The sequence below is a fragment of the Balearica regulorum genome, chromosome 12 (genome assembly GCF_011004875.1).
Source record: "Balearica regulorum gibbericeps isolate bBalReg1 chromosome 12, bBalReg1.pri, whole genome shotgun sequence".
NCBI classification, from domain to species: Eukaryota; Metazoa; Chordata; class Aves; order Gruiformes; family Gruidae; genus Balearica; species Balearica regulorum.
In genome coordinates, this window is record NC_046195.1 from 14966135 (window position 1) to 14990432 (window position 24298).

Genomic DNA, 24298 nt, shown 5'->3' on the forward strand with positions numbered 1-24298 from the left:
CGGTCACCCGTGGGGAGCGGCCCGTGCTGGAAGTGCGTCCCCAGACCGGGGAGGGGGGAGATGAGGCGCTTGCTCTGGAGGAGATCGGTGAGGGGCTGCGCTGCAGCCCGCAGCACCGAGCCCTGGCGATGCACCTCCAGCTCCTCCTCCAGCCGCCCGCTGCCCGAGGACCCGAGCCGGGAACCTGCCGAGGGGCAGCGGCGCATGAACCCCCTCAACATCCAGATGCTGTCCAGGACCCTCCACGAGCAGATCTTCCGCGGGGCCCAGGTACGCTACTCGGCGGCGGAGATCCAGAGGAGCGTGAAGCACCTGCAACACCACGACCTGTGGGGCAAGGAAACCTCCACGCTGCCCGACGTGGACCTGCAGCTACCCCGCATGTACGGGGACAACATCGACGAGCATTTTCGCCTCCTGGCGCAGAAGCAGAGCCTGCCCTACCTGGAGGCGGCCAACGAGCTGCTGCGGTGTGAGCTGCCCCCCGTGCCCTCGCAGTGGGCATGGCAGCTCGGCTGGACGCGCTATGGCCCCGATGGGCAAGCGGAAACCGTTGACTTCCCCGAGGAGCGGGCGGTGGTGTTGGACGTGGAGGTGTGCGTGGCTGATGGCCACTGCCCGACGCTGGCCGTGGCGGTCTCTCCACATGCCTGGTGAGATGTGGTGCTGGTGGTGGACGCGTGGGGTTGTGGTGGGGGGGAGGACAGTTTTGGGAAGGATGGGGATGCTCTCGAGCGGAGCCTCTTCCTGCAAACCACCACCGGCTTGCAGGGAAAACAGCAAAACCCCAAAGTGCGGCTCTGGGACCTGCAACGAGTTAGCGAGTGCAGCGCTCCCGGAGTCAGTCACCGCTGTCCCATGCGTGGGATCCTGCTCAGCACCCCAGGTCACAGGGGGTGCTTTTGGTCCCAGGAGCCCCTACTTTATTTCTTACAGCTGTGGGGGTGCTGCCTGTCCTCCACAGGTACTCGTGGTGCAGCAAGCGGCTGCTGGAGCAGCGGTACTCCTGGTCCAGCCACCTCACCCTGGCCGACCTCATTCCCCTGGAGAGCCCAGCTGGCGCTGGCTGTGCTGGGAAGCAGGACTGGCCAGAGAGAGTGGTGGTGGGGCACAACGTGGCATTCGACCGGGCATTCATCAAAGAGCAGTACCTCATCCAGGTAACCCACAGTGCCGTTGCTTCGTGCCGGCAGCTGCTGTTTGTTACCAGGATAGTTGTTTGCGTTGCGTTTTAAGGGTTATTTTGGCAGATGCTGTTCTGCACAGATACCCCAGGGTTGTGCTCGCCTTGTCCTGCAGAACGGGTTGAGGTTGAATGCCTTCAGAGAGGGATACTCTTGCACCCCATAAGGTTGCTGGAGGCTGCAGAGTTGCAGCTGGGGACATGGCAGGAGCCTTTGAGCAGCTGGCAGCCTGCACTGGGGGTGCTCTTGGCTATCAAAAGAGGGGTGCTGGGAGGGAAAGCTTTGCCTTGACAAAAAGCAGCCCAAGCAGAGGACTTGCAGCTCTGTAACACAGGGCAGTGCTTGCTGGCAGCTGCACGACGTTTGGCAGCATGTTTTTCCACCAGCATATCCCAAAACACCTCTCCTCTCTCCCCCGATGTGTCCCAGGGCTCCCGGGTGCGTTTCCTGGACACCATGAGCATGCACATGGCCATCTCGGGGCTGACGGGCTTCCAGCGCAGCCTCTGGATGGCTGCCAAGCACGGCAAGAGGAAGGGAATGCAGCAGGTCAAGCAGCACATAAAGAAAACACGCAGCAAAACGGAGGGGCCAGCTGTGAGTAAGGGCGCTGAGCCGCTGCAGTGGCGTGGGTGGCAGGGGACCGTTTGCTCCTGTACCGGGACCATCTGCTCCCGTACTGGCACAGTAGGAGCTGTTGGAGCAGCTCTGCTGGGTGAATCTCTCCCAGCACCTTTCAGATGAGGTGGCCTTGGTTTCAAATGCAGCAGTGGCATGCTTCACCCCTCCTGACCTCGGCCGCGGCCAGCCCTTGTCCTGTCTGACACTCCCTGTCGTTCGCAGGTCACTTCGTGGGACTGGGTGCACGTCAGCAGCATCAACAACCTGGCGGACGTGCACGCGCTGTACGTCGGGGGGGAGCCGCTGGAGAAGGAGGCGCGGGAGCTCTTTGTGAAGGGGACTATGGCCGACATCAGGAATCACTTCCAGGTGCGGGATGGGCAGCGGGAGCTGGAGATGGGAGCAGGGCGGGAGCAGCTGCTGGAGGAGTTTCCATTTTGCTGCCTTTTCTTGTGAGGGCTCTGGGTGTGCGTGGGGCTGTGACATCCCCCCAGCCTTCTGCAGCTCTGGTGCCTTGCCCCGTGCCGGCAGGGGGGTGGCTGCTTTGCCTGCTCTCACCTGCCTCTGCCCCCAGGACCTGATGTCGTACTGTGCCCGCGATGTCCAGGCCACCCACGAGGTGTTTCAGGAGCAGCTGCCGCTCTTCATGGAGAGGTGAGAGCCGCTGAGCTCTGCCTGGTGTTGGCTGTGGTCTTGGCCGGCCGCAGGGAGGATTGCAGTCTGTCTGGGGATGTGTGTGGCCCTTCTTGTCCTTGGGGTGGTGGTGGGAGGTTTCGGGGGGGAGCCCTGAACCCTGTTTCAGAAGGGACCTCAGACTCCCCATCTGCAAGTGGGAAGGAATAAATGACAGCGCATTTATGGAGGAGGTGAGCAGACTTAGTGAGGCAGATCAGAGCGACACAGCTTTGGGGTTAGTGCACGGGGTTGCTTTTAGGGCAGCAGTTTACGTGCAGGGCAGGCAGAGGTACAGGGATCCTCACAGGTTTAGGGGAAGAGCATTGAGGGTTGTGCAGGGCTGGGAAACTCTAGGTGAAGACACGTTCGTGTCTGTCGTAGTCTGGTGCTTCCAGGGCAAATCCTTGCCAATAGACATCTAATTCCTCGCTGCTTTGGGCTCTAGGTGCCCCCACCCTGTGACATTTGCAGGGATGCTGGAGATGGGGGTGTCCTACCTGCCGGTCAATGGGAACTGGAAGAGGTACCTAGACGATGCTCAGGGCATCTACGAGGAGCTGCAGAAGGAGATGAAGAAGTCTCTGATGAACCTGGCCAACGATGCCTGCCAACTGCTGCATGAGGACAGGTACCCGTGGGCTAGGGGTGCAGGTCCTGCCACTCGCAGGACAGAGACCAGACGCTGGGTGGCTGTGGGGGCTGCGGGCGGGTGCTGGGGACAGGAGCAAAGCTGCGGTGTGACAACGGTGTGTCGGTAGGTACAAGGATGATCCCTGGCTCTGGGATCTTGAATGGGACACTCAGGAGTTTAAGCAGAAGAAGAATCCAGGGAAGAAGAAGAAGAAGGATCAGGACAGGAACAGCAAAGCCTCCACAGTGGGAGTGGGCACAGACGGGTCCGTGCAGGAGTTGCAGGAAGGTGAGTGTGAGTGGTTCCTGGGGACGAGGGATGCTCGAGGGACGTCTTCCTGTAGGCGAGCAGAAGAAGGGATACAGTTCATTGGCGTTGGCAGGGTGAAGCATCGCTGGCCTGTGTCCCCATGCTGGGGTGCGTGGTGGGGGGCTGGCTCCAGGTCCCCATCCCCGATGGGGCAGCACAGAGGGCTCTTTGCCAGCCAGTTCTCCTTTCCCCACCAGACCCTGGTCCCCCTGGTGAGGATGAGGAGCTGAGAGCCCCTGCGAGCCGGGTCTGCCTGGAGCGTCTGAAGGAGACTGTTGCACTGCAACCCAAGAGACTCCAGCACCTGCCGGGCCACCCGGGGTGAGTCGGGGACCCTGGGTGTCCCCAGGGGTTGCCCTGCGCTCTCTGACCCATCCTTGCTGCTCCCCAGCTGGTACCGCAAGCTGTGCCTGCGCCTGGAGGAGGCAGGGTGGGTGCCGGGACCCAGCCTCATCAGCTTGCAGATGAGGGTGACCCCGAAGCTGATGCGCCTGGCCTGGGACGGCTTCCCCCTCCATTACTCGGAGAAGCATGGCTGGGGCTACCTGGTACCTGGGCGGCAGGACAATTTGCCCGCAGCCCCCTTGGAGGACGACGGCCCTCCCTGCCCGCACAGGTAAGGGGGATGTAGCAGGGTGCCAAGCTAGGGGCTGCCTTATGGGGGGATTTGGGAGCTCCCCAGGACCCTGCCCTGGCGTTGCCCAGGAGCCTAAGCCCCTATCGTGGGTGCGTGAGCCCTGCCCTCTCCCCTGCCAGGGTGATCGAGTACCTGTACAGGCAGCACTGCCTGGAGAGAGGCAAGGAGCAGCCCCCGGGGCCGGAGCCTGCCGTGGAGGATGAGCTGCTGGTGGTGGATGGCAGCACGATGTGGCAGAAGGTGAAGGAAGGGATGGAGGGTCCCTCGGTGGGAGGGAGATGTGGGACTGGGCTTATTCCCATGTGCGTGCGAAAACCAGCCCTGTGCATGGCTCCAGGGACTGGAAGTAAGACATTTCCTTTAGTAAGTATTAAATCCCTGGAGAAGTGGTGTTTGACCCAGCTTCCCTGTGGTCCCTCTGTGCCGCAGGTGGAGGAGCTGAGCCAGCTGGAGGTGGACACGGAGGAGAAAATGGGCAGAGTAGACCAGAGCATGGCACAGGTAAAGGGGGGTTCCTGTGGGATGGGGTGGCAGATTGGTCTCTTCTTCCTTGATTTCCCCCTCCCACCACGCCGCGGGTTCTTCCCGGCATCACCTCACATCATTGGTCACAGGAAGAGATGGATGAGCTGTGTGAGCCGGTGGAGGCAAGGAGCCAGCCCTCGTACCATCACGGCAATGGTCCCTACAACGATGTCAACATCCCTGGGTGCTGGTTCTTCAAGCTGCCTCACAAGGCAAGTTGGGTGCTCCTGGGGGCTTCCTGGGGGCTTCCTGGCCACCCCGCATCCCAGCTCCCCCAGTCCTGCCGCACAGCTCTGTCACCTCACCTGTCACTCCGGTGCTGTAGCACTCCTGGGACCCCTGTGATCTTGTCCCATGGGATAGGGTGGTGGAAAGGCATCTCTAGCTGGGGCAGGAGGATGCACAGAGCTTTACTGATGTCAGGTGGTGGTGTGCTGAGCACCTTTCTTGCTGCTAAAGGATGGGAACGCTAACAATGTGGGAAGCCCTTTCGCCAAGGATTTCCTGCCCCAGATGGAGGATGGCACCCTGCGGGCTGCTGTGGGCCGCACCCATGGGACCAGAGCCCTTGAGATTAACAAAATGATCTCGTTTTGGCGGAACGCTCACAAGCGGATCAGGTGAGCAGCTGCCTTCAGCTGAATCACAACATCCCTGCGGGTAGAGGCTGCATTGCAGCTGGGGAAGGTCATACAGACACAGAAGGGGCTCAGCATCTTGCCTGCCATGTGTCCCCCCCAGTTCCCAGATGGTGGTGTGGCTGAAGAAAGGGGAGCTGCCTCGCGTGGTGACCAGGTATGGGGAGGAACGGCCCCAGCTGGGACCATGGTCCCCTCTCTGCTGCTCCGGGAGGGCTCTTGCAGGATGATGCTCAGCCTCCCCTCTGTCCCAGGCACCCTGACTATAACGAGGAGGATGATTACGGAGCCATCCTGCCGCAGGTGGTGACCGCGGGTACCATCACCCGCCGGGCGGTGGAGCCCACATGGCTGACAGCCAGCAACGCCCGGGTATGGCTGCACTCGGGTCCTTGCGGGGGTGTTTTGGGCACCCTCTGTGTGTTTTGGACTGGTGGGAGCAGCCTGGGTTGGAAATAGGAGTTGGGGCTGGATGCTGGGGTTTGAGGTGGCACGGCTAGTGCTGGGGCCCTTCTCTTGCTCATGTGCTTTGACTCTGGGAGAGGAGAAAGAGTCAGCAGAGGGTCCTGAGCTTCAAAATTTGGTGAAAGGAGAAGAAAACACTGAAGCGCCGGTTTCTGTCCTTCCCTAAGCTCCTTTCTTCTGTGCTGGAGGAGCCCCGGTGAAGTAACCGAGCGATCGATGCCCCGCGTGTGCGTTAAACTCACTTTTGACTTTCAGAGCAGAGTTTAGGGCATGGGGAGCGCCGTGCTGGCACACCATGGCTGGGGGGGGTAGGCTGCTCCCTGCCGCTGAGGAGGAGAGGGAGGTGCAGGGCTTGTGCTGAGCTGGGCATCGTGTCCCGCAGGCTGACCGGGTGGGCAGCGAGCTGAAAGCCATGGTCCAGGTGCCCCCTGGCTACTCCATGGTGGGCGCGGACGTGGATTCCCAGGAGCTCTGGATAGCCGCCATCCTCGGCGAGGCACACTTTGCCGGCATGCATGGTGAGCTGGCGCTGTTCCCGCAGGGAATGGGTTTGCTGGGTAGTGGGGTGATACCTCCCCCCGCCCCGAGCCTGGTCCTGTTTGGTGTCCAACCCCTGCTCCACTCCGTCAGGCTGCACAGCTTTCGGCTGGATGACTCTGCAGGGAAAGAAGAGCAACGCGACAGACCTGCACAGCAAGACGGCCGCCACGGTGGGCATCAGCCGGGAGCACGCCAAGGTCTTCAACTACGGGCGCATCTACGGGGCCGGGCAGCCCTTCGCTGAGCGGCTGCTGATGCAGTTCAACCATCGGCTGACGCAGCAGCAGGCGCGCGAGAAGGCTCAGCAGATGTACGCGGTCACCAAGGGCGTCCGGAGGTGGGTGCTGCCTGGGGAGGTGGAGGGCGAGTGGGGACAGGGATGGCGGTGGTGTCCCACAGGACCTGGGTGTGGGTCACTCTTCCCCCCCTACAGGTTTCATCTCTCTGAGGAGGGAGAGTGGCTGCTGAAGGAGCTGGACCTGGCTGTGGACAGGGCAGAGGATGGATCAGTGTCGGCCCAGGATGTCCAGCAGCTCCAGAGAGAAGCCATGAAAAGGTGAGAAGCTCCGACCCCGCACGGCTCTGGTGGCATCAGGGCGTGCGGCAGAGGGAGCTGCAGCCCTGCAGGCAGAGAAGGGAGACAGGGCTGGATGGTCCAGATCCTCCCTCCCTGCTGTCCCAGGGCTGAGCCCGTTTGCTCTGGGGGCTCCCAGTCTTTCCCAGTCTCTCCCAATGAGCAATTAGCAGCAGGAGGCTGCAGAGGCTTATCCAGCTGCCCCAAACCAGGAGGGAGTGTTGAGGGTCTCAAACGGGGCCCACAGCCTCATCCCACACTTCCAGCAAACTTCCCCTCTGCCCCGCCAGGTCCCGGAGGAAGAAGAAGTGGGATGTGGTGGAGCACCGAGTGTGGGCTGGAGGCACCGAGTCCGAGATGTTCAACAAGCTGGAGAGCATTGCCTTATCCCCGTCCCCGCAGACCCCGGTGCTGGGCTGTCACATCAGCAGGGCCCTGGAGCCTGCCGTGGCCAAGGGGGAGGTAAGGATGGGCCTCTGTGCTGCTGAGCTCTTGGCTTTGCTCGTCTCCGAAATGGAAACCGCATGTTCAGCCCTTCTTAGGTGGTGGAGACCCAGTATGCTCTTGGAGCCATGAAGCAGCCCATTGCCCCTGTTCTTCATTTGCATGCCATCAACAAAACCCAACAACCCTGAATTTAACGGGCTTCTCCCAGGAGGTCTCCTGTATCAGTACGAGGCCCTGGACCCTGCTGCTTCCCTAGCATCCATCTGTGTTTCCTTCCACCAGTTTCTGACCAGCAGAGTGAACTGGGTGGTGCAGAGCTCAGCCGTTGACTACCTGCACCTCATGCTGGTCGCCATGAAGTGGCTCTTCGAGGAGTTTGACATCAACGGGCGCTTCTGCATCAGCATCCACGACGAGGTGCGCTACCTGGTCCAGCAGCAGGATCGCTACCGAGCAGCCCTGGCCCTGCAGATCACCAACCTCCTCACGCGGTGAGATGTGACGGCTGTGGTGTCTCTGGGGGATGAGTGCCAACGCCTCTGGGTTAGGACAGGGCAAGCTCAAGGGACTGGGGTGACACAAAGGGGTCGTTATCTTTGCTTGCAGCAAGCTGGTGCAGAGGAGTTTTCTTCTGCTCAAGGGAAGCTGGCAGCGCTGGAGGTTGCAGTTCCTTCACGTGTGACTTGGGTGGCTGTAAATGGAGCTCAGCTTCAATTTCCAGGGAGGATGTTTTGGCAAGAGGGGGATATAGTCAGCTTTTGGCTCCTGCAGAGATGGGGCTAACTGTTCCAGTTTGCTGGGATGCGAGCGCCTCACTTCCCGTTCCCTTCAGGTGGCAGCAGCCCTTGGGCTTGATTGAGCAGCTAAGAACCTGAAATGTCCCATCCGTCATCTCCCCTCTGCCTTCAGGGGACAGCAAGGGGCACGGCTTGTTGTCTTTGTAGCAAGCACCAGAGCTACTGCCCTTTCCACAGCATGGGATGTTCCCGCTGCTTTCCTGCCCCATGCAAAGTTAAGCTCAGCATAAAAAGCTCCTGCCCTCAAAAGGCTCCCTTTGAGCCGGGTCTGGCACAGCCAGCTTTGCCAAATCCCCTTCCCAGTGCTGTGGGGTACGTGGTTATACCGGAATTGGCCAAAGCTGAGCTGTTTTCTTTTGCACCGAGGCAGGGATACAGCAAACAGCCTTTCTGTGCCGGTGCGGCAGGCGCAGCGGGGGCAGGTGCCTTGACGTTCGTGCCTTTGTGCCAGCTCCTGTGAGCACAGGGCTTCCTGCTGGGAAAATCCAGCATCGGCTCTGCCCGCGAGGATTAGCCAGCAGCAAAGGGTTGGGTCCTTCCTTTCTTCCGCAGAGGCTCAATGTACTGTTACTCTGTTCCTCGCACGTCCACTTCAGCAATACTTGACCCTCCTGCTACCCAGTAGTTAAAAAGCACCTCGTCTTCCAGCTGCTGGGTGACGTGGGTGCAGAGCAACCTGTTAGTGATGGCTGGCCAGCATTTTGTGGAGCTGTGGCTGGTCAGAGCCAGGTGTGACAAGGCTAAGGGTGATGTTTAGCACTGTCCCACCTGGTCTCTTGTTCTTCCAGGTGCATGTTTGCCTACAAACTGGGCCTCCAGGATCTGCCACAGTCAGTGGCTTTCTTCAGTGCAGTGGATGTGGACCAGTGCTTAAGGAAAGAGGTGACCATGAACTGTGTGACACCATCAAATCCAACTGGCATGGAGAAGAAATATGGCATCCCTCAAGGTGAGTGGTGCCCGTGCAAGCTAACCCTGTGCTCCCCCCTGCACGAGCCTCCCCAGCTTAGGCAGAGCACTTGGCCTAAGCAGCTCTGTGCAGCAGAGGCACCTTGCAAGCCCCTCACTTCCCCATCGCCTGGCCTGCAGGGCAACAGCCACCCTGGTGCCCGCCCCACTCTGTCTCTCTCTTTCCTTTTACACTCCCCGAGTAGTTTGTGCTGCTGCTTCCAAATATTCCTGACAGGCATGAGCTGGACATGGCTCTGTTATCCCATGCACGTTTGCTTTGTGATCCCATGCATGTTTGCTTTGTGCCTCTCAGAGAAGAGCCCCCCCCCCACCTGCTTTTAACACAGCCCAAGATTGAATTGTTCCCTCGCTGAAATGAGGTGCCTCAATGACCTTGTGCGTTTTGATTTTCCAGGCTCAGGTGCTTTCTCTCCGTCCCCACCCATCCCAAGGCCTACAGTTGTCCCTATCTGCAGTCAGTACAACCCTCTAACTACTGCAAGCAAACATTTAACTCTTGGCCGGGAGCTGCTTTAAACAGCTCCTCCTTGATGTGCAGCAGCATTTTCCCAGATAAGGAGAAGAACCTGCCCTCGGGTTTGTTCTCTCAGCCATTGGACATCTCAGACACTCCACCCTTCAGTAGCCTTTATTAGGAGTCTTACAGGCAAAGGGTGCTTTTAGAAACAGGCTTTGTGTTCTGGGGCAAAAAGGGTACTTCTGATCTCACCAAGAACAAGGCAAATTAAACAAGTGCATCACATCAGGGCCAGCAAAAACGTAACAGCAAAACCAGCCTCACCAGAGGAAGCTGTCACATCTCTGCTTCTGGGGAGCTGCACACAGCAGCAAGCTTCAGCTCCAAAGTAGAACAGCTCGTGTTTCCAGCTTCCTACTGGTGCTGGTTCCTGTGTTCACACCGCCACACAAAACAGAAGTTTGAATAAATTTAGGGCTTTTTGTGCTACATGCTCTGAACTAAAGTAAATCATGACCGTCAGTCTCTTATGTTACACAGTCTCTGAGTGTACTGCAGAATGCAGGGAACTGATTGTCCCATTGTCTTCCAGGAGAAGCACTGGATATATATCAGCTAATTGAAATAACCAAAGGTTCGCTGGAGAAGAAGTGATGACGCTAGAGTGCCAGAATGACAATTGTCCAGAGAGCGTGCCAGAGCCTGGCTGTCCTTTCAGAAGGAGAACTTTTGGCAGGGTCTGATCCCAGTCACTCTGTTTCCTTTTTGCTGTAAGAAGGGATGTTCCTGGGGAAGAAGATTTTGATAGCAGCACATTCAAATAGCAGAGGTGCTTCTGAGGACAGCAACCACCTGTAAAACCTGAGACAGGGGCCAGAGTCGCTGCTTGCACACCCATGGGCACAAAGGAAGGAATCATAAGTATTTGGCAAGAGAAACAACAAACCATCATCTCCATACATGCAGTTCTCCAAGACCAAGACGAGTCTGCTGCAGAACAGGCACTGTAGGAGGAGGCAGCAGCGGCAACCCTAGCTTTATTTTTTTCGCTGTCTTTTCTTTTTGGGTTCCTGGTTCTCATCTGTCTGCTCTGTGGTGCTGCTCTGGAGAGGGAGGGAGAGAGTAGCAGTATAGAGTGTGATTGTTTTTGTCTGGTTAGTCTAAGGAATGTTTACCTAAAACAAGAAACCAGATATGCAGAACAAGATCCAGCTCTTTATCCTGCCTAACAAAATGACCTGAATATGGCGCTCTTCTCACCCACTGAGGCTTTCCCCATGGACACCCCCCCCAATTCATGCTGGAACTGAGACCACAGGTTATGAATGGCACAGGACAGGGACTGTTTGTGCTGGGGTTTGGCTTGTTGAAACACTCAGGAAAATATGGACAGAAGCATCAATAAAAACCTGGACAATCACCAAAGTAATTTGTTGTTGTTTTTTTTTTTTTTTATCCAGCACAGGCTCCGCTACCTTCTAGTAGAGGAGATGGGTGTGAGGAGAAGGATGCCTTGCAGAGTTTGCCCTGCCAGCTGTTTATCTACAAAAGTTAGCCTGGATGCAAAACCACTTTGCATCATGCTGCAAAGGTCTGATTGTGGCCAGCCATTAGGTCCTCAGGGGTAACACTGACAGATCTCTGCTTGCTGAGGCAAACAACAAGGCCTTAAGAGCAGCCTCACTTCCCTAAGACCAGAAGTACAGGCAATTGGTGCGTGGAAATAAAGGTCAGTCGAGGCAGAGGGCTGGAGTGTAGGGGATGTGAGCCAGACTAACTGTTCACACCTTCCTATCAGCTTAGTCTTAAAGTGAGAGCTCACCCAGGGAAGACAAACTGCTCTAATTTCACATATACCTGCACAGCTCACAAACAAATAACAATTGGCTTCAAAAGAGGGGGAAACCTATTGATAAAAGCAGCTAATGAGTTCTGACCTGGTCATTGTCTGGCTCATTTTCAGCATCCTCTGTGTTACGCTCCTGCAGCACGCTGTCTAGCATAGATGCATTGATGCGGAAGTCCCGGGAGGTGCTTAGCTTCATATATTGCATCAAGTTCACCTGCAGCAACCAAGGTGAAACCAGGGAGAGAGGATATTATGCCATTAGCATCTTAGTTTAGTTTGCGACCCTGCCTAGTCCTTTGCACAGCACGGGGACCGAGTCCATCACTGTAGTAATGCAGATTGAAGCAAAAGGTAGGTGAAAAAGCACCTGCCCCCATGCAATCCCGTGGCCTGTTTGTGTTTTCGTAAAAGCCCATTGATTACCAGCTACTCTCACTCTCATGTAGTACCTCACCGTGGTACATTTCTCTCCTGCTTATGAAACAGGCTGGGGGAGAGGGGTGAGGAAAACTGGCATTAGGTGTGTGAGTTTCTGCTCAAGCAGAAACAGTATGATGTTAGGTCACAGACAGTACTGCCATTGACAGCTCCTGGTATCGGTGTGACAGCAATTCTGTAGCGGTGGGCCAGGAGCTTGGGCAAAGGCTGAGAGAGGTGCAACGTTCTTACACCTTCCTCATTTGAGCATTAATACAGATGTTAAAAGGTGGACTCAGCAATAGCCCTCCACTGTGCCACTGATCCCACTGTTCACTGAGTCCAGGTCACAGAAGAGCTCTGCTTTACATTACCTTTGATTTCTTGGAGAGATGGATAAGGAACTTCTCATATTGCTCTATTGCAAAAATCAGGTTTGGGATTGGCTTGGTGTCCCGAAGCACCTTGGCCTGAAATGCAGAAAGGAGTGTGACAGGTCAGATTGGGAAGTGAACAATGACACTGTAGCATGACCTGAAGACTGCAACACTCCCAGTTTACAGAAGTGTCTTCCGTAGCCTTGCTCCATACCAGTCCTGCCCCAGCAAGCCTTGCCAGCTTGGGTACCAGTTTTAAATTGTCTCCCACGAGTTACTGTTTCGTACTCTGCCTGCAGTCCACAGCCCTGATTGATTGATAGGCCTGACAGCCATCAGAGCAAAACTTCCTCTGCTCCAGCTCTGCAAAGGCATCAGAAACATACACTTCCCAGGCAATGAGGACATTGCTGTTTCACCACGTTTTTGCCCTGTTTATTTACCATCACTGATGTTTGTTCCCCATGGTAATAGAATGGCCCATTGCCATACACTCAGGGAACAGCTAGGAAGATGATGCCTGTGGCTTTTAAACCCTTAACATCACAGGAATGTCTGGGATAACTGATGAGACAGAGGAAATGCTGGCTGGGAGCGCAAACAAAAGACAAAAGCCCAGGAACCTGCCAGCTCGCTCCCTTGCTCGCAATCAAATCATCCATTCATTCTCAACTGCCTTACTTTATTGGAATTCACTACTATATCTTTAAATGTACTGATAAAATTAAGAAACACTTAAAACAGAGTGCCATATTGGTTCCAATAAATTAGCCCATTTCCGTAATTTCATAGCTTACCCCAAATAATAAATATCAGACAAGACAGACTATGCAGACTTGACCTTTGTTTCATGTCTGTGAGTTTTTAGGCTGCATTTAGTGAAGGTAGCTTTTTTTGGGTGGGGTTTTTTTTATTCTTTTGTTTGGTGTTTTCTTTTACACTTTTCTCTGAAGTTAAGGTAGATTAAATTTGATTTTTACTTAAAGGCCCAAATGACAATTGGTCGTTGGAGATCTATAAGAAGCCACCAGGTAAAATAAGCCTTGAGGTATGATCCCATGTTCAAATACAGCCCACGTTGTAACAGAGAGCAAGTCAATCTTACCATGACTGTGGAGATTGCAGCAGCTTCATCCTCTTTCTTCTTCTTTTTTTTCTCTTCTGCAAAGCTTAAGCTCTCGCTGTGGATGTTCTGAAGGAGGATGCCAAAAGATGCGGTGTTAGAGGATAAGCAGGGAAGAAAGACCAGCCAAGTAAGGCCAGAGAAGTCTTTGCTTTGGCCAGCTAACAGCATTATCAGCTAGATAACAGAAAGGTAGCGATACAAGAAGGATGGAATTGGGGGGTAATCTCAAAAGAAAAAAAAGGCAAGAAAAACTAATTTTATAATTTATACATTCAGAAATATGTATGTCTGAGAAGTCCTGACAAGTAATAGCTCTGCACACCACTACACCTTCCCCAATATGCCACATCTGTTGTACAATTCCCGTGGTCCTCACTCAAGCACCCAATTCCTCTCCAAGCAGCTAAATCCCATCTTTGGCACTGCAGTCTTTGGCACCCACGTTACTTTACACTGTGACGACCGCAGTGTTGTTGACCTTTATTTGCCATTGTGGCTAACAGCAGTAGTAATCTCACCCAAAAAAAGGCCACATGAACAGAGGGAAAAAACCCAAACAACTAAAAACCAGGTCCCCAAATACTCTTCCTTCCCTGCTCAAGCAGAAATCAGCATGCTCCATCCCAATGGTGCTGAAATGTCTTACACTATTATTTGACATAGTAAAGCTTGAACTATAAGAAACTCAAGTCATGTCAAGAAGATTAATAATCCCCAAAGGTGCCCATGTACTGCAGCTGATACACCACTCAGCATCAGACGGACTGACTGTGATTTTGCCAGTTAATTTAGGCCTTACCTGTACATAAGTAATGAATGAGTAACACTGGGGGGTCAAATGGGAACCTGAGAGCTTCACCTGCAGAGAAGCAGAGAAGTTGGTGTTACTCCCACCTCAAGGCAATGAGCCATTTCCTCCAGCAATTTGCCCACACTCACCAGCTTTTCTAGCCTTCCTGGAATCGTACTGGAGGTGCTGCGGCAAGCTTGGATGTACTACAAGGAAAACAGGAGAGTTTCTTCTAGGTATGCTGCTTCCAGGCAGGGCTCAAAACAGCTTGTCTAACGGCACAGTGGGGAGAGCAGGATTTGCAAGAACTATCCTCCCCCGTGGCTTGCTGTATCCCAAACGCCATGTCTACATTCCAGAGCTGTGAGAGAGCCAAGGGAATTCACCAGCTTATCTCAGACTAGCTCCATTGGCCTGTTTTCATGGCCGGCTCCCCCAGGTCTGATGCTTCAAGCCTTAGATGGGAATGAGTGGGAAGGGCAGGACTGAGAACATCACTAGTGTCATTCATTGTGGCACACAGCTGCACACAGAGGAACCTACAAGATAGACTGGAAAGAACCTCTCCAAGCAATGCACAGTCAAATTCAGCTGAAGAGAAGTTTTCCTTTCTCTCCACTGGTACAACTATCACTGCTCAGACAGGTCATGAAACTGGGGGCGTGAAAGCCAACAGAATAAGGACTCAACTCCTGCAAGAGATCACCAGCCCAGTTCTGAGCATAGCTGCTGCCAGGGGTCACTGTGAGCTTGCTGTAGCAGATGGGGGAAAAAGTTTTTAGATCCCAGCCAGCCCACTGTCAGCAGAACAGCACTTACATGTTTGATGAGGGAGGTGAGAATTGCGTACGTCTTGCTGAGGCTTCTCAGCAGTGTGTCCACACAGCTCCCTGCAGGGAGTGCTGTCTGTACCAGCTCGTGATAAACTGTCAGTAGAGTTCCCAGCTGCAGAATGACACCTTTCTCCAGAGCCTGGGTTTGGTTTGATGCCTGAGAAGAGTCTTCTGGAAGAAAGAGATGGATACCTGGTGGATGTGTGTCTAATTAATCCAATTATGCAGGTGGGAGGCACAAAAGACCACCTCTGTTTCTGGTGCACAAAGCACCAGTGTGGTACAAGAAAAACAGTCACTGGAGGGATTCTGTGACAACGCTTTCTGTCTTGTTCATTTTGTTCATTGAACAAACTCAAGGGAGAGTTTAACCTGCCCTCAGATGATGCTACCTCAAAATCCCAGAATATCTTTTTGCTCTCTATCTTCATCTGTTTTTGACAAAGGTATAACAGTAAGAAATGGACCACTTTTATTACCTGATGTGTCTGATCCCAGACTGGTGAGTTTCTTGATAAGCCAATCCACCTCTTCAAGGACCTTATCCACCTGACCCAGAACCAGCAGCTAAGACAGAAACACCAATAACAAAACAGGTTCTTGGAGGAGTTTGGCACAACAGGAAACTACAAGCCACTTGTAGCAGAGTAGCCCTGGACACTACAGGTTGTTCCACACACACTATTTTGACTCACACAGACAGTAGGAGCTGCAGTCTTGGCATTCACTATGGCAAAATGGGACCGACTCTCCACTTCTACATCCTGGTCGGAGGAGAGAAAAGAAATTTGGGTGAGTAAAACTTTAGCTGCTGTTACATAGTTTGCACCAGAGATGCATTTGATTCTGCACTGACAGCACTAAGTGATAAAGAGTGAGGCTGCTTCTGCATCATACCTGATCTATGTCTCCCAGGCAAGCGTGGATGTCTTGTGCGAGTTCACGCAGCAGACTGACAGGACTCCTGTACAGAACATGGAGACTGAAGAGCAGAGACAGCAAACCCTTGCAGCAAGTGATATCCTCTGTGGGGAAGGGAAAAGAAAACAACACATTACTGGGTACAGAGCCCCCCTAGCTATTTAGGAATATCGGACATCCAGTGAAAGTCTCAGATTCGGTATGGATTTAACACTCTGCATTCCCAGAAATGATTCACAGTAGGTAAAAATCCTATCAAAACACCGCAGTTACAAAAGTGGAGTTTACAACATTGGGCATCACATGTAATACTGCAAGGGGAAGTACAGCACACTGGAGCCCTCAACTCATAGAAAAATGATGACCAGAAGTACTGAAGCAATACAAACTCTGGGAAGAATAATATCTTTCCAGAGTATAAATCCAGATTTGAGCAACAGATGTGCTAAATAACAAGGGAGACAAGTCAAGTAAGTGGCTTCTCTTTCTTCAGCAATGCTAGTATTTATAGAGATGGAGTTTCTTCCCCAATACTTTTGCTAATAACCATAATGTCATGGCAATCTGCCACGGAATGGGACCTGAATATATCTGTAACAAAAGAGGTAAAAGCAGGACAGACAACAGCAGAGCATCTAAGGGTCTGGTAACAGACCTGACACATCCATCACATCTAAACACGCTCCTTAAAGCTTACTTACCAAGAGCATTTTCTTTGCAAATTTTGACTGTCCAAGACAGGAACTGAAGGAACTGCATAAGGGGAGAAAAGATATTATGGCTTTGAAATAGAATTCAAAGTACAAAACTAATAATAAAAAAATCCCACCACCCAAAAAAAAACAAGCAAAGGGAGACCAGCAGAGTCCCCTTCTGGCAGAAAGGTACCCAGCCATGCTCTGTGAAGTTTCACAAGGGACACTTAACCTATTAACAAGTGAAAACCTGAGAATTAGGACAGGGGAATGGCTATACATTCCCTTGGACAGAGTAACAGCTCCATTTTTATTTAAAGTAAATGATGACTCCAGACTTCTGGCACACTTTGAGTGCAGTCCCTACCTTGTAAAAATGGGGCACCTCTAGTCCACTTTAGCAAATGCCTCCTTGCATGAAAGGAATTAGGCACTCAGCCAGCTTGGACTGGTCATAAGTCTGCTGGCTTTTTTTGGCTCTGTTCCCATGAGGAAGCCACATCACGTCTAGGCTCTGTTAGGAGTCCCTGCTCAGGTGAACAAGTCATTCAGACTCCAGGTGCCCAAAGGCAGGATCAGGAGTGGGAAGACAACTTGTTCTTAACTGTCCTTGTAGGCATTTGACAGGAGCGTGCTTGATAACATAACTAAAATGTCACTTTGACATGGTGTGGTCTGCAGGAGAAGGCAGAACATGCACACCTGTCAAAGCCCTCAGATGTCAACCCAGTCTGACAATTTTCTTCCCACACCTACGGCTACTACACACATCCCTGCCACCGTGTGAAGGTTGTGAAGTACCTGCTGAGAGGATGGATCCAGGAGTTTGGACAAAGTGGAGAGAACTGTGATGAGTGACTGTGTTTCTTTGGAGTTGAAGTCATCTTCAGCACTGCTGAACTGGTTCACCAGGGACCTCTGATCATGGGAAGGAAAGAGTGTGCATGCTTGTTGCAGGGCCATTTTAAGAAGCAAATAACCAGAAGCTGCAGCAGATAAAGGAATCAGCAAAAAGGAGAATGACAAAGAATATAAAGAGAAGACTCTTCTAAAGAGCAAGTGCTGGTTTTTGTGATGAGTGCTTACACAGAGGCCCACATATGATTCACGGTGACTTTTACAATACTCAGGTAAGTTTATGCTGCACTGAAGGACCTTATCGCTCTGTAAATACATGTGCACTTCAATCCAGCTCTGCACAGCGCCCTGAAGAAGCCTTCCTTAGGGATCAGAAACATTTCTGTACTGCCAGTGAATCAGTGTCACAGTGGCTATCGCATACTCAATCCTGTGGTCAAGTAACAGAGAGCTAGCAGCTTTTTCTGCCAGAATTACTGGTGCTTTGGAACACTTGCAGCACACAGTGGTACTTACCTGAAACTGTCGGATCTGGAAGGCAGCTTTCTCTGTGACATTAATATCCGTTTCTTCTGCGTCACCATCAGTAATATCTGGCAGAGACAGAGAGGTGCAGAAAAAAGCTAAATGCCAAGAGCAGAATATAGGATTTATTTCCAAAAGTGGGAAAGACTGCAACTGCTCGCAGCTAGAGGAGGAATACAGACTGCAAAACTGTGGTGAGCACAAAAAATGTGTTAAAGGCAAACTTCAAACAGACGAATGCTATATCAGACCCCAACCATCCTCTGCTGACAGGCTATAAAAGCAGGTAAAGATATCTCTGGAACTTGCCTCTGGCATGAAAATCAATGTTACTAAGCCCACCTTGTTACTGAGAGACAAGGACCAGACCCCTCTCTCTACTTCCGGATAAAGGTCCCTAACTGCCCACACACGGGCTGGAACACAAAGCCTGGAAAACAGAGCAGAACTGTACCAAGTACCCAGGGCTTGTAGAAACTGGGGTATCCTGGCAGCGTACAGCTGCTGCACCGTGTTGAAGATCCGGAGCAAACCTTCCAAGCACAGAAGTGAAATGCTTTTGCCCTTCTTCTTCCCTGAGTCTTCAACAACAGTGGGAATTGAAGTGTATCTCCAAAGCAGAACCCTAGGGGATAGGAGATGAGTTAACATCACATGCTCCAGTAAAGCTGGCTGCAGTGCAAGAACTAGAACAGGGCTAATCACAGATTCTGATCTTAGAATTATTTTAATATAACTAAAATGGAAGGGTTTTTTATTATAGGAAAGTGGAGGGAGAAGAGATCCATTTTAAGAAGATCTTGTTTCAATGTCAGCAAAACAGCTACTGCATTCCTACTGCACAGCTAAATAATTTAATTCTTTCCAGGTGCCAAGGGACCTTCCAATCCCATTTCAAGTCCATCTTTATACACTCATTTCTTCCACCTGGCTTTCCTTCTGTCTCAGACTACCCAAACACTGACCACTGGTGTCAAATCTGTCAGTGACAAAAAGAGCTTTTCTCTTGGCAGTTTGAAGCTGTGAAATGTCAGATATCTCTATACGGCTCCATATAAATAAAATCAGAAAGGTAAAGGCAGGTAAAGCAAAGTGAAAAGCTTTGAAGAAAGCAAAATTGTTTGGCCCAAAGGAGACTTTTCTATTTGTGGGCAAACATCTTTTTCCTGCTTTCCTAAGCCCACTTCTTCCCTTTTTTGTTCCCTCTCTTTTCTTCTCATTAGTTCTGTTGCCTGCACAGATGATCTTATTCTATTTCAATGTCCAATCACGCAAAACATGTAGCTCACATGTAGTCCTAATGACTGCAACAAAACCAGCCTCTATTCTTTGGGGGTGAGACACAAAACGGGCATTATTCATGGCAGGGGTAATTTGCATTTTGTGCTCTCTGCTGACCGGGATCTGAAAAGACCCCATGCAGATATGACCTAGATCCCAAAAGACATTTAGATGCTTAACATTCTTGGATTTCCAAAGGATTAGATGCATGAATGTCTTCAAGCATCTTGCAAAAGTCCTAAACAAATGTTTTCTAAAGCTTGTGTCCCTCTTACATCTGTCTTATACTGTAGCTAGGAATAAATCTTAACTTCATTGCATCCCAGAGGCCTCAACAATCCAGCCTGTAACCATCCTACCTGCTTTGTGACAATGAGTGATGAGCCGAAAGTCAGAAAGAGGCTGAAAAAGAGAGTTTGATGGTGTTTGGTTCTTCCAGGCCAAGTACTGTTATTAGAGCGGTATCACTCACTCTGGCACAGAAACTGTAGAACCTCCACTTGATTTCTCAAGAGCAAAGAAAGGCAATGACCTCAACCCAGTAATAGTAACAGCTTGAAACAGTTATAGTCTGCATTCTTCTTTCAAAACTCTACCTGAGAATCAAAAATCCCCGAAATGCATTGCTGCTTTCTAGGGCTGATGTCTTCACACGCCACAGTGACTCACCGTGTGATTTTGCAGAGATTCTGAAACATCTTCTCAGGATTTTGTCCATCTGGTCCATCAGTTTGTCCTGTCTCCTCCAGCTGCTGCACCTTCTGCAGAGCTACACTGACGGCATAGCGCAGGAACTCTGTGCTGGAGCGCAGAACTGCTAGGCTGTCCTCATGGCTTTGGGCATTGTCCCTGGAGAATCAAGAGCACTGTCAGAAAACTGAAGATGCACTAAAAAAGCATGGACATAGCCTACGAGATTCAAAATCTAAATATGCATTTACAAACAAAATCACTAGCTGAATTCAGGGAGGAAAAGACCCTTTGTTTGGTAGCTTGTAGTGAAGACTCAGAGGAGACAGTTCCATCAGCCTTTCCAAATACAGTAACAGACATGGTTGGAATTGATGTCTGGCTCTGTTCCATAGAGGAGTGGAGCTCAAACACTGGACTTTGTTGTCTAGGGAACAGCGCAGGACTGGAAGAGCAGAGACTCTTCAAGGTCTTACAAGTCATAAGCAAGGTCCAGGAAAGCTGTCTTGTCAACACCAGGGGTTGCACAGCTATGGTTCCTGCCTCGACTATGATGGTCTCCACACAACAAGTGCTGTTACCACGCATGCTTTATACAGAAATTAAAATGCCTGTACTGTGTATGCAGTGCACAAGACAGCCAGCATGCAGACACCACAAAAGCAGCTTCTGAATAGACCTTAAAGCTTCTCCAGATATGACAGCTTCTCACCTGAACAGAGCTGTGAGCAGAGTAGATACAAAACCCATGGACAGGAAGCTCCGTGCAGTTTTGTTGCCCAAAGTAGATTTGTTCTTTCCAGCTTTCTCCTTCAGGATTTCAGAGAGTTTGTTGTAACATGTAAACAAGCCTAGGACATCCTCAAACCTGTTCTTACTGCAATAAAGTAGTAGAAAGCATTAACAGAGAAAATTCAGTCTTATAGTTTCCCATTTCAAGCTTCAGTTGCCAAATTACACAATGACACTTTCTAAATGATAAACCGATGGCATATGACATCTCTCCACCTCCCTAACAGTGTATACCTCACCCACTCCTCCCTGACCTGCTCTTCTACAAAATGGCACATCTCCCACAACACCCCCCATTCAAAAACAAGACATTCCCCAAAGTTCTGTGAATGTCTGTCCCACAAGGCACACACACTCAGAAAGCACTGTTCTGATTCTGTGTTGGCACTATTATCTGGTGCTTGCAATGACTGCGTCCTGTACTCCGAAGAACTAGGCACAGCATAGCACAGCTAGTGCTGGAGGGTAAGACTTGATGTTTTACCTGAAATTCCCTATGTTGAAATTGTACTCAATGAGGACCTCACAAATTCCCATCACCTGGATGGCATAGATGTTATTCTTTACACCAACACCAGAAGACAGAGAAAAATCTGCTGATTTATCCTAAGAGGTAAAGGAAACAAGTGAAAAATCTTTTCAAAAACTGACAAGAACTCAGTGTCTTCTTCCACTGAGTCAAACTGAAAACCTGATTTACCAGTTCAAAGTCTTCCAACTCGCTCTTGATCATGCGTCGTGTGACAGATTCTAGCATCTCTTCAAAGTTTTGCTCAAATCCCACATCCTCCTCCTCGTTGTCATCTTCAGCTCCTTGGCATAGATGCACAGTGCTCTTATACCAGGCGAGACAGTGCTGGATACAGCAGAGCAGATGGGCCTGAAGGAAGCAGGCACAGTCACACTCAGCCTTCTAGCTGGAGGTCACTGGCAGAAGTGGACACAGGCTAGACTATTAGAGTTGGATGCAAAGAGCCATAGCTGCCTTTGGAGGTTAACCTGAGTCTCTAGAATATACCTCATTCCCAGAACGAGGGGATCTGTAATCCTACATGAACCCAGTTCTAGCTTCAGACAATGCTGTCTGCATGAGACTGCCTATACGGGATGTAAAGGCTTAACTCCCACTTGCTCCCTCCACTGCTGGAGGAGAAGGAAAGGGAATTTCCAAAAGGGCTCTCACTCTAGCTGAACTGTCTGCTCCCTTTCTGGTGGGCTACTGTAGCACAGCACAGAAGCTTCCTTAGGGGACAACAAGGTGATTAATTTGAATTAGTTCCCTCGGAAATCCAATCAGTTGTTGAGGTCTCATCTCCAACAATATCAAAGGAGCAAAATCAAAGGGCAGATTCTTCCTGCTGCTACACACACACTGCACGACTATTTCATGTGGAATTAAGTTGAAGGAGGGAAAAAAACCCCAGATTGAGCTCAATAGAGGGTAACAGAACTACGCTGTTCCTAGAGCATTTTTTACACAGGTTCCCCAAACCACTTTGCTAACAGAGCTCTAATAGATAGCCTGAGGCAGGGGTGAGAAGCCCAGCTCTATTCATTAAAAGAATTGCTCCAGGCTAGAAGAGGCTGAAGAAACACAAGGTATTCAGCTCATGTAGCAGTACAACTAAAATGCTACGGAACAGATGAGCTTGCAGCTGTGGCCAGCCAATACAGCTCTTACCAGTGGTTCTTGCAGAAAGATTTGATCTCCTTGAGCCATAATACATCCCTCAAGTTTCAGTGGAGGCAGGAGGTCTGGCTGGGGCAAGTAATATTGCTTTATCTGTCACAGAAAACAAGAAATAAAAATAACCTGTTACTTGGTAACTGAGCCTCTTAGGTTGTTTCAATACAAAGTACGATAATCTTTGTACTCCATTCTACACAGCAAAAACTGGCATGATGATAATGGGACTGTACATGTACCTAAGCCACGTCATCTGCTCTATTAGTAATTAAAATCCCCTCTTGAGTTGCTCATGTACCTCTCAGCCAGGACACGTCACTGACCTAAAACAAGTTTATCTGACCACTTGCTGTTGTGTTGCCTCAACATGCAACATCACTTGCACCTGATCTGCAGTGCTGCCCACTGCAGAACTCACTGCTCCTGTTGCCCTGTCACCCGTACTGAATGCTTGGTCCTGTTACGGCGCCCAGCTTCCTGGCCTGAGCATGCACACGGTTATGGAGGCTAGACTTGGCACTAAAACAAATCATGAGAGACCATGCTTGCACCAGTTCCTGGCTGTTTGGCACACCACTGGAAGGAGATATGCTCTTGAGTACTTATATAGGATCAGAACTGAATAAGCAAAGTCGTATATACAATGATGCAATGAAATTCTATACATTTACACTAAGTTCCCATTAAGTGCCCTCTGCTCTGTTCCCAAAAGCTGCCTTGGCTCTGTTCATGTTCCCTTCTCAGACCCTATACTGTCATGGGAAAGCTGGAATTAGTCAGCATGAACTCTACAGATGATTAAAAGGAAGAAAATTACTTGTCTCAAAGAAAGCACAGCCTGTCCAATGGATTGAGGAAATGTGATTGTCTTGTTGCCATGAGCAACACTGTTGGGGGATGAGTTAATCCTCCTAGATCCTACATGGACTTGGTTATTCTCCCGATGGGAGGACAGCAATAATAATTACTATGTCAGCGCACATCCTTGGGGAAGTATGGGAGGGTAACTGCTGTGCACTGCTAAGGAACAGGGAGCGCACAAAGTGCATCTCAGAAATGAAGGGTTGGAAAGGTCTCCAAGAGATCCTTTCTCTTCCACCCTGTGACAGGATATAAACCAGTCTCCAGACCTAGTCTGCTCTCTCAGTATAGCAGGGTTTTGAACACTGCTTTATAGAAGTGCTGTAGCACTTAAACACATTTCTAGTGTAAGGGAGAACTATTTTCCCAATACTTAAACTGAATTGCTTGCTATACTGGTTGCAATGCAGAATTCTTAGGGTGTCTGCAGCCTTGCCATAGAGCAGTACTTTACCTGGGATAAGAGCGTTTCCATTATAGAGCTGGCCAGCTGGGAGTTCCTGCGAAGGACATCATAAAACCCCTGATGACAGGAAGGAAGGACAAGTTGGCTTACACAACAAAGAAAATGAACCACATGCATAACAAGTTGGTGTCATACAACAGCAACGACCCTTTGGCACCACAAGGAACCACGAGGAAGTAACAATGTGCTCAGTGTAAAACCCCATACCTGGCAAAGCAAAGGCGCTACAGAAAGAAGGTATGAATCAGAAAGAGTATGAATTTCCTCATGGGGCCCTCTCACAAGCTGTATCTCCCTAGCAGCGGTGGCATCAAGCCCAGAGTGACTTTCACTGCTATTTAACACTAGCACTAGATCCAACTTCAAACTGTGAAATCCTGCTTCAAAGGCAAAACAAGCCAGTGGGGAAACTGTAGGAGGCAAAAAATCCTTCAGACTGAGAAAACTCAGTGGATGGATAAAGCAAGCTCAAGTCTTATAGCAACAATGATGAGCACACCCAAAACTTGCAGCTCACCAAAGGTCAGTCCAATGAAGTCAAGAAGCAAACAAGATGTCTCTGACCTGAACAGTTTTTTTTTTTTTTCCTCAAGGTGGTACCCCACAGTTACCTCAGGAACTAAGATATGCACCCAAAAATGGCTCTTTATATTAGGCC

At 50.9% G+C, this 24298-nt stretch overlaps 2 protein-coding genes across 3 annotated transcripts in view; one reads left to right on the top strand and one right to left on the bottom strand.

The window, feature by feature from the left end:
- Positions 1-10901, top strand: POLG (DNA polymerase gamma, catalytic subunit). Its single transcript, XM_075765111.1, has 22 exons — positions 1-653; positions 965-1160; positions 1614-1781; positions 2028-2174; positions 2380-2459; positions 2926-3108; positions 3239-3399; positions 3618-3741; positions 3812-4036; positions 4177-4297; positions 4487-4558; positions 4672-4794; positions 5042-5202; positions 5324-5377; positions 5475-5592; positions 6068-6203; positions 6316-6562; positions 6659-6781; positions 7090-7261; positions 7529-7737; positions 8832-8992; positions 10065-10901. Exons 1-22 carry the CDS (start codon positions 61-63, stop codon positions 10124-10126), a joined length of 3636 nt encoding a protein of 1211 aa, XP_075621226.1. The 5' UTR covers positions 1-60; the 3' UTR covers positions 10127-10901.
- FANCI (FA complementation group I) overlaps positions 10439-24298 on the bottom strand; it is a 24462-nt gene continuing 10602 nt past the window's right edge. Inside the window, exons 18-37 of one of the 2 annotated variants that reach the window (XM_075765109.1) lie at positions 23629-23697; positions 22308-22409; positions 21327-21506; positions 21111-21232; positions 20547-20711; positions 19814-19993; positions 18325-18488; positions 17855-17931; positions 17282-17398; positions 16487-16538; positions 15762-15889; positions 15560-15628; positions 15344-15431; positions 14851-15032; positions 14181-14237; positions 14041-14100; positions 13221-13307; positions 12113-12208; positions 11410-11535; positions 10439-10575 (exon numbers count right to left, since the gene is read on the bottom strand). In XM_075765109.1, coding sequence (XP_075621224.1) covers positions 10510-10575; positions 11410-11535; positions 12113-12208; positions 13221-13307; positions 14041-14100; positions 14181-14237; positions 14851-15032; positions 15344-15431; positions 15560-15628; positions 15762-15889; positions 16487-16538; positions 17282-17398; positions 17855-17931; positions 18325-18488; positions 19814-19993; positions 20547-20711; positions 21111-21232; positions 21327-21506; positions 22308-22409; positions 23629-23697 — 2187 coding nt within the window. In that variant the 3' untranslated portion in view covers positions 10439-10509. Of the gene's footprint in view, positions 10576-11409; positions 11536-12112; positions 12209-13220; positions 13308-14040; positions 14101-14180; positions 14238-14850; positions 15036-15343; positions 15432-15559; positions 15629-15761; positions 15890-16486; positions 16539-17281; positions 17399-17854; positions 17932-18324; positions 18489-19813; positions 19994-20546; positions 20712-21110; positions 21233-21326; positions 21507-22307; positions 22410-23628; positions 23698-24298 lie in introns of both variants that reach the window. The other variant, XM_075765108.1, reaches the window with a different exon arrangement.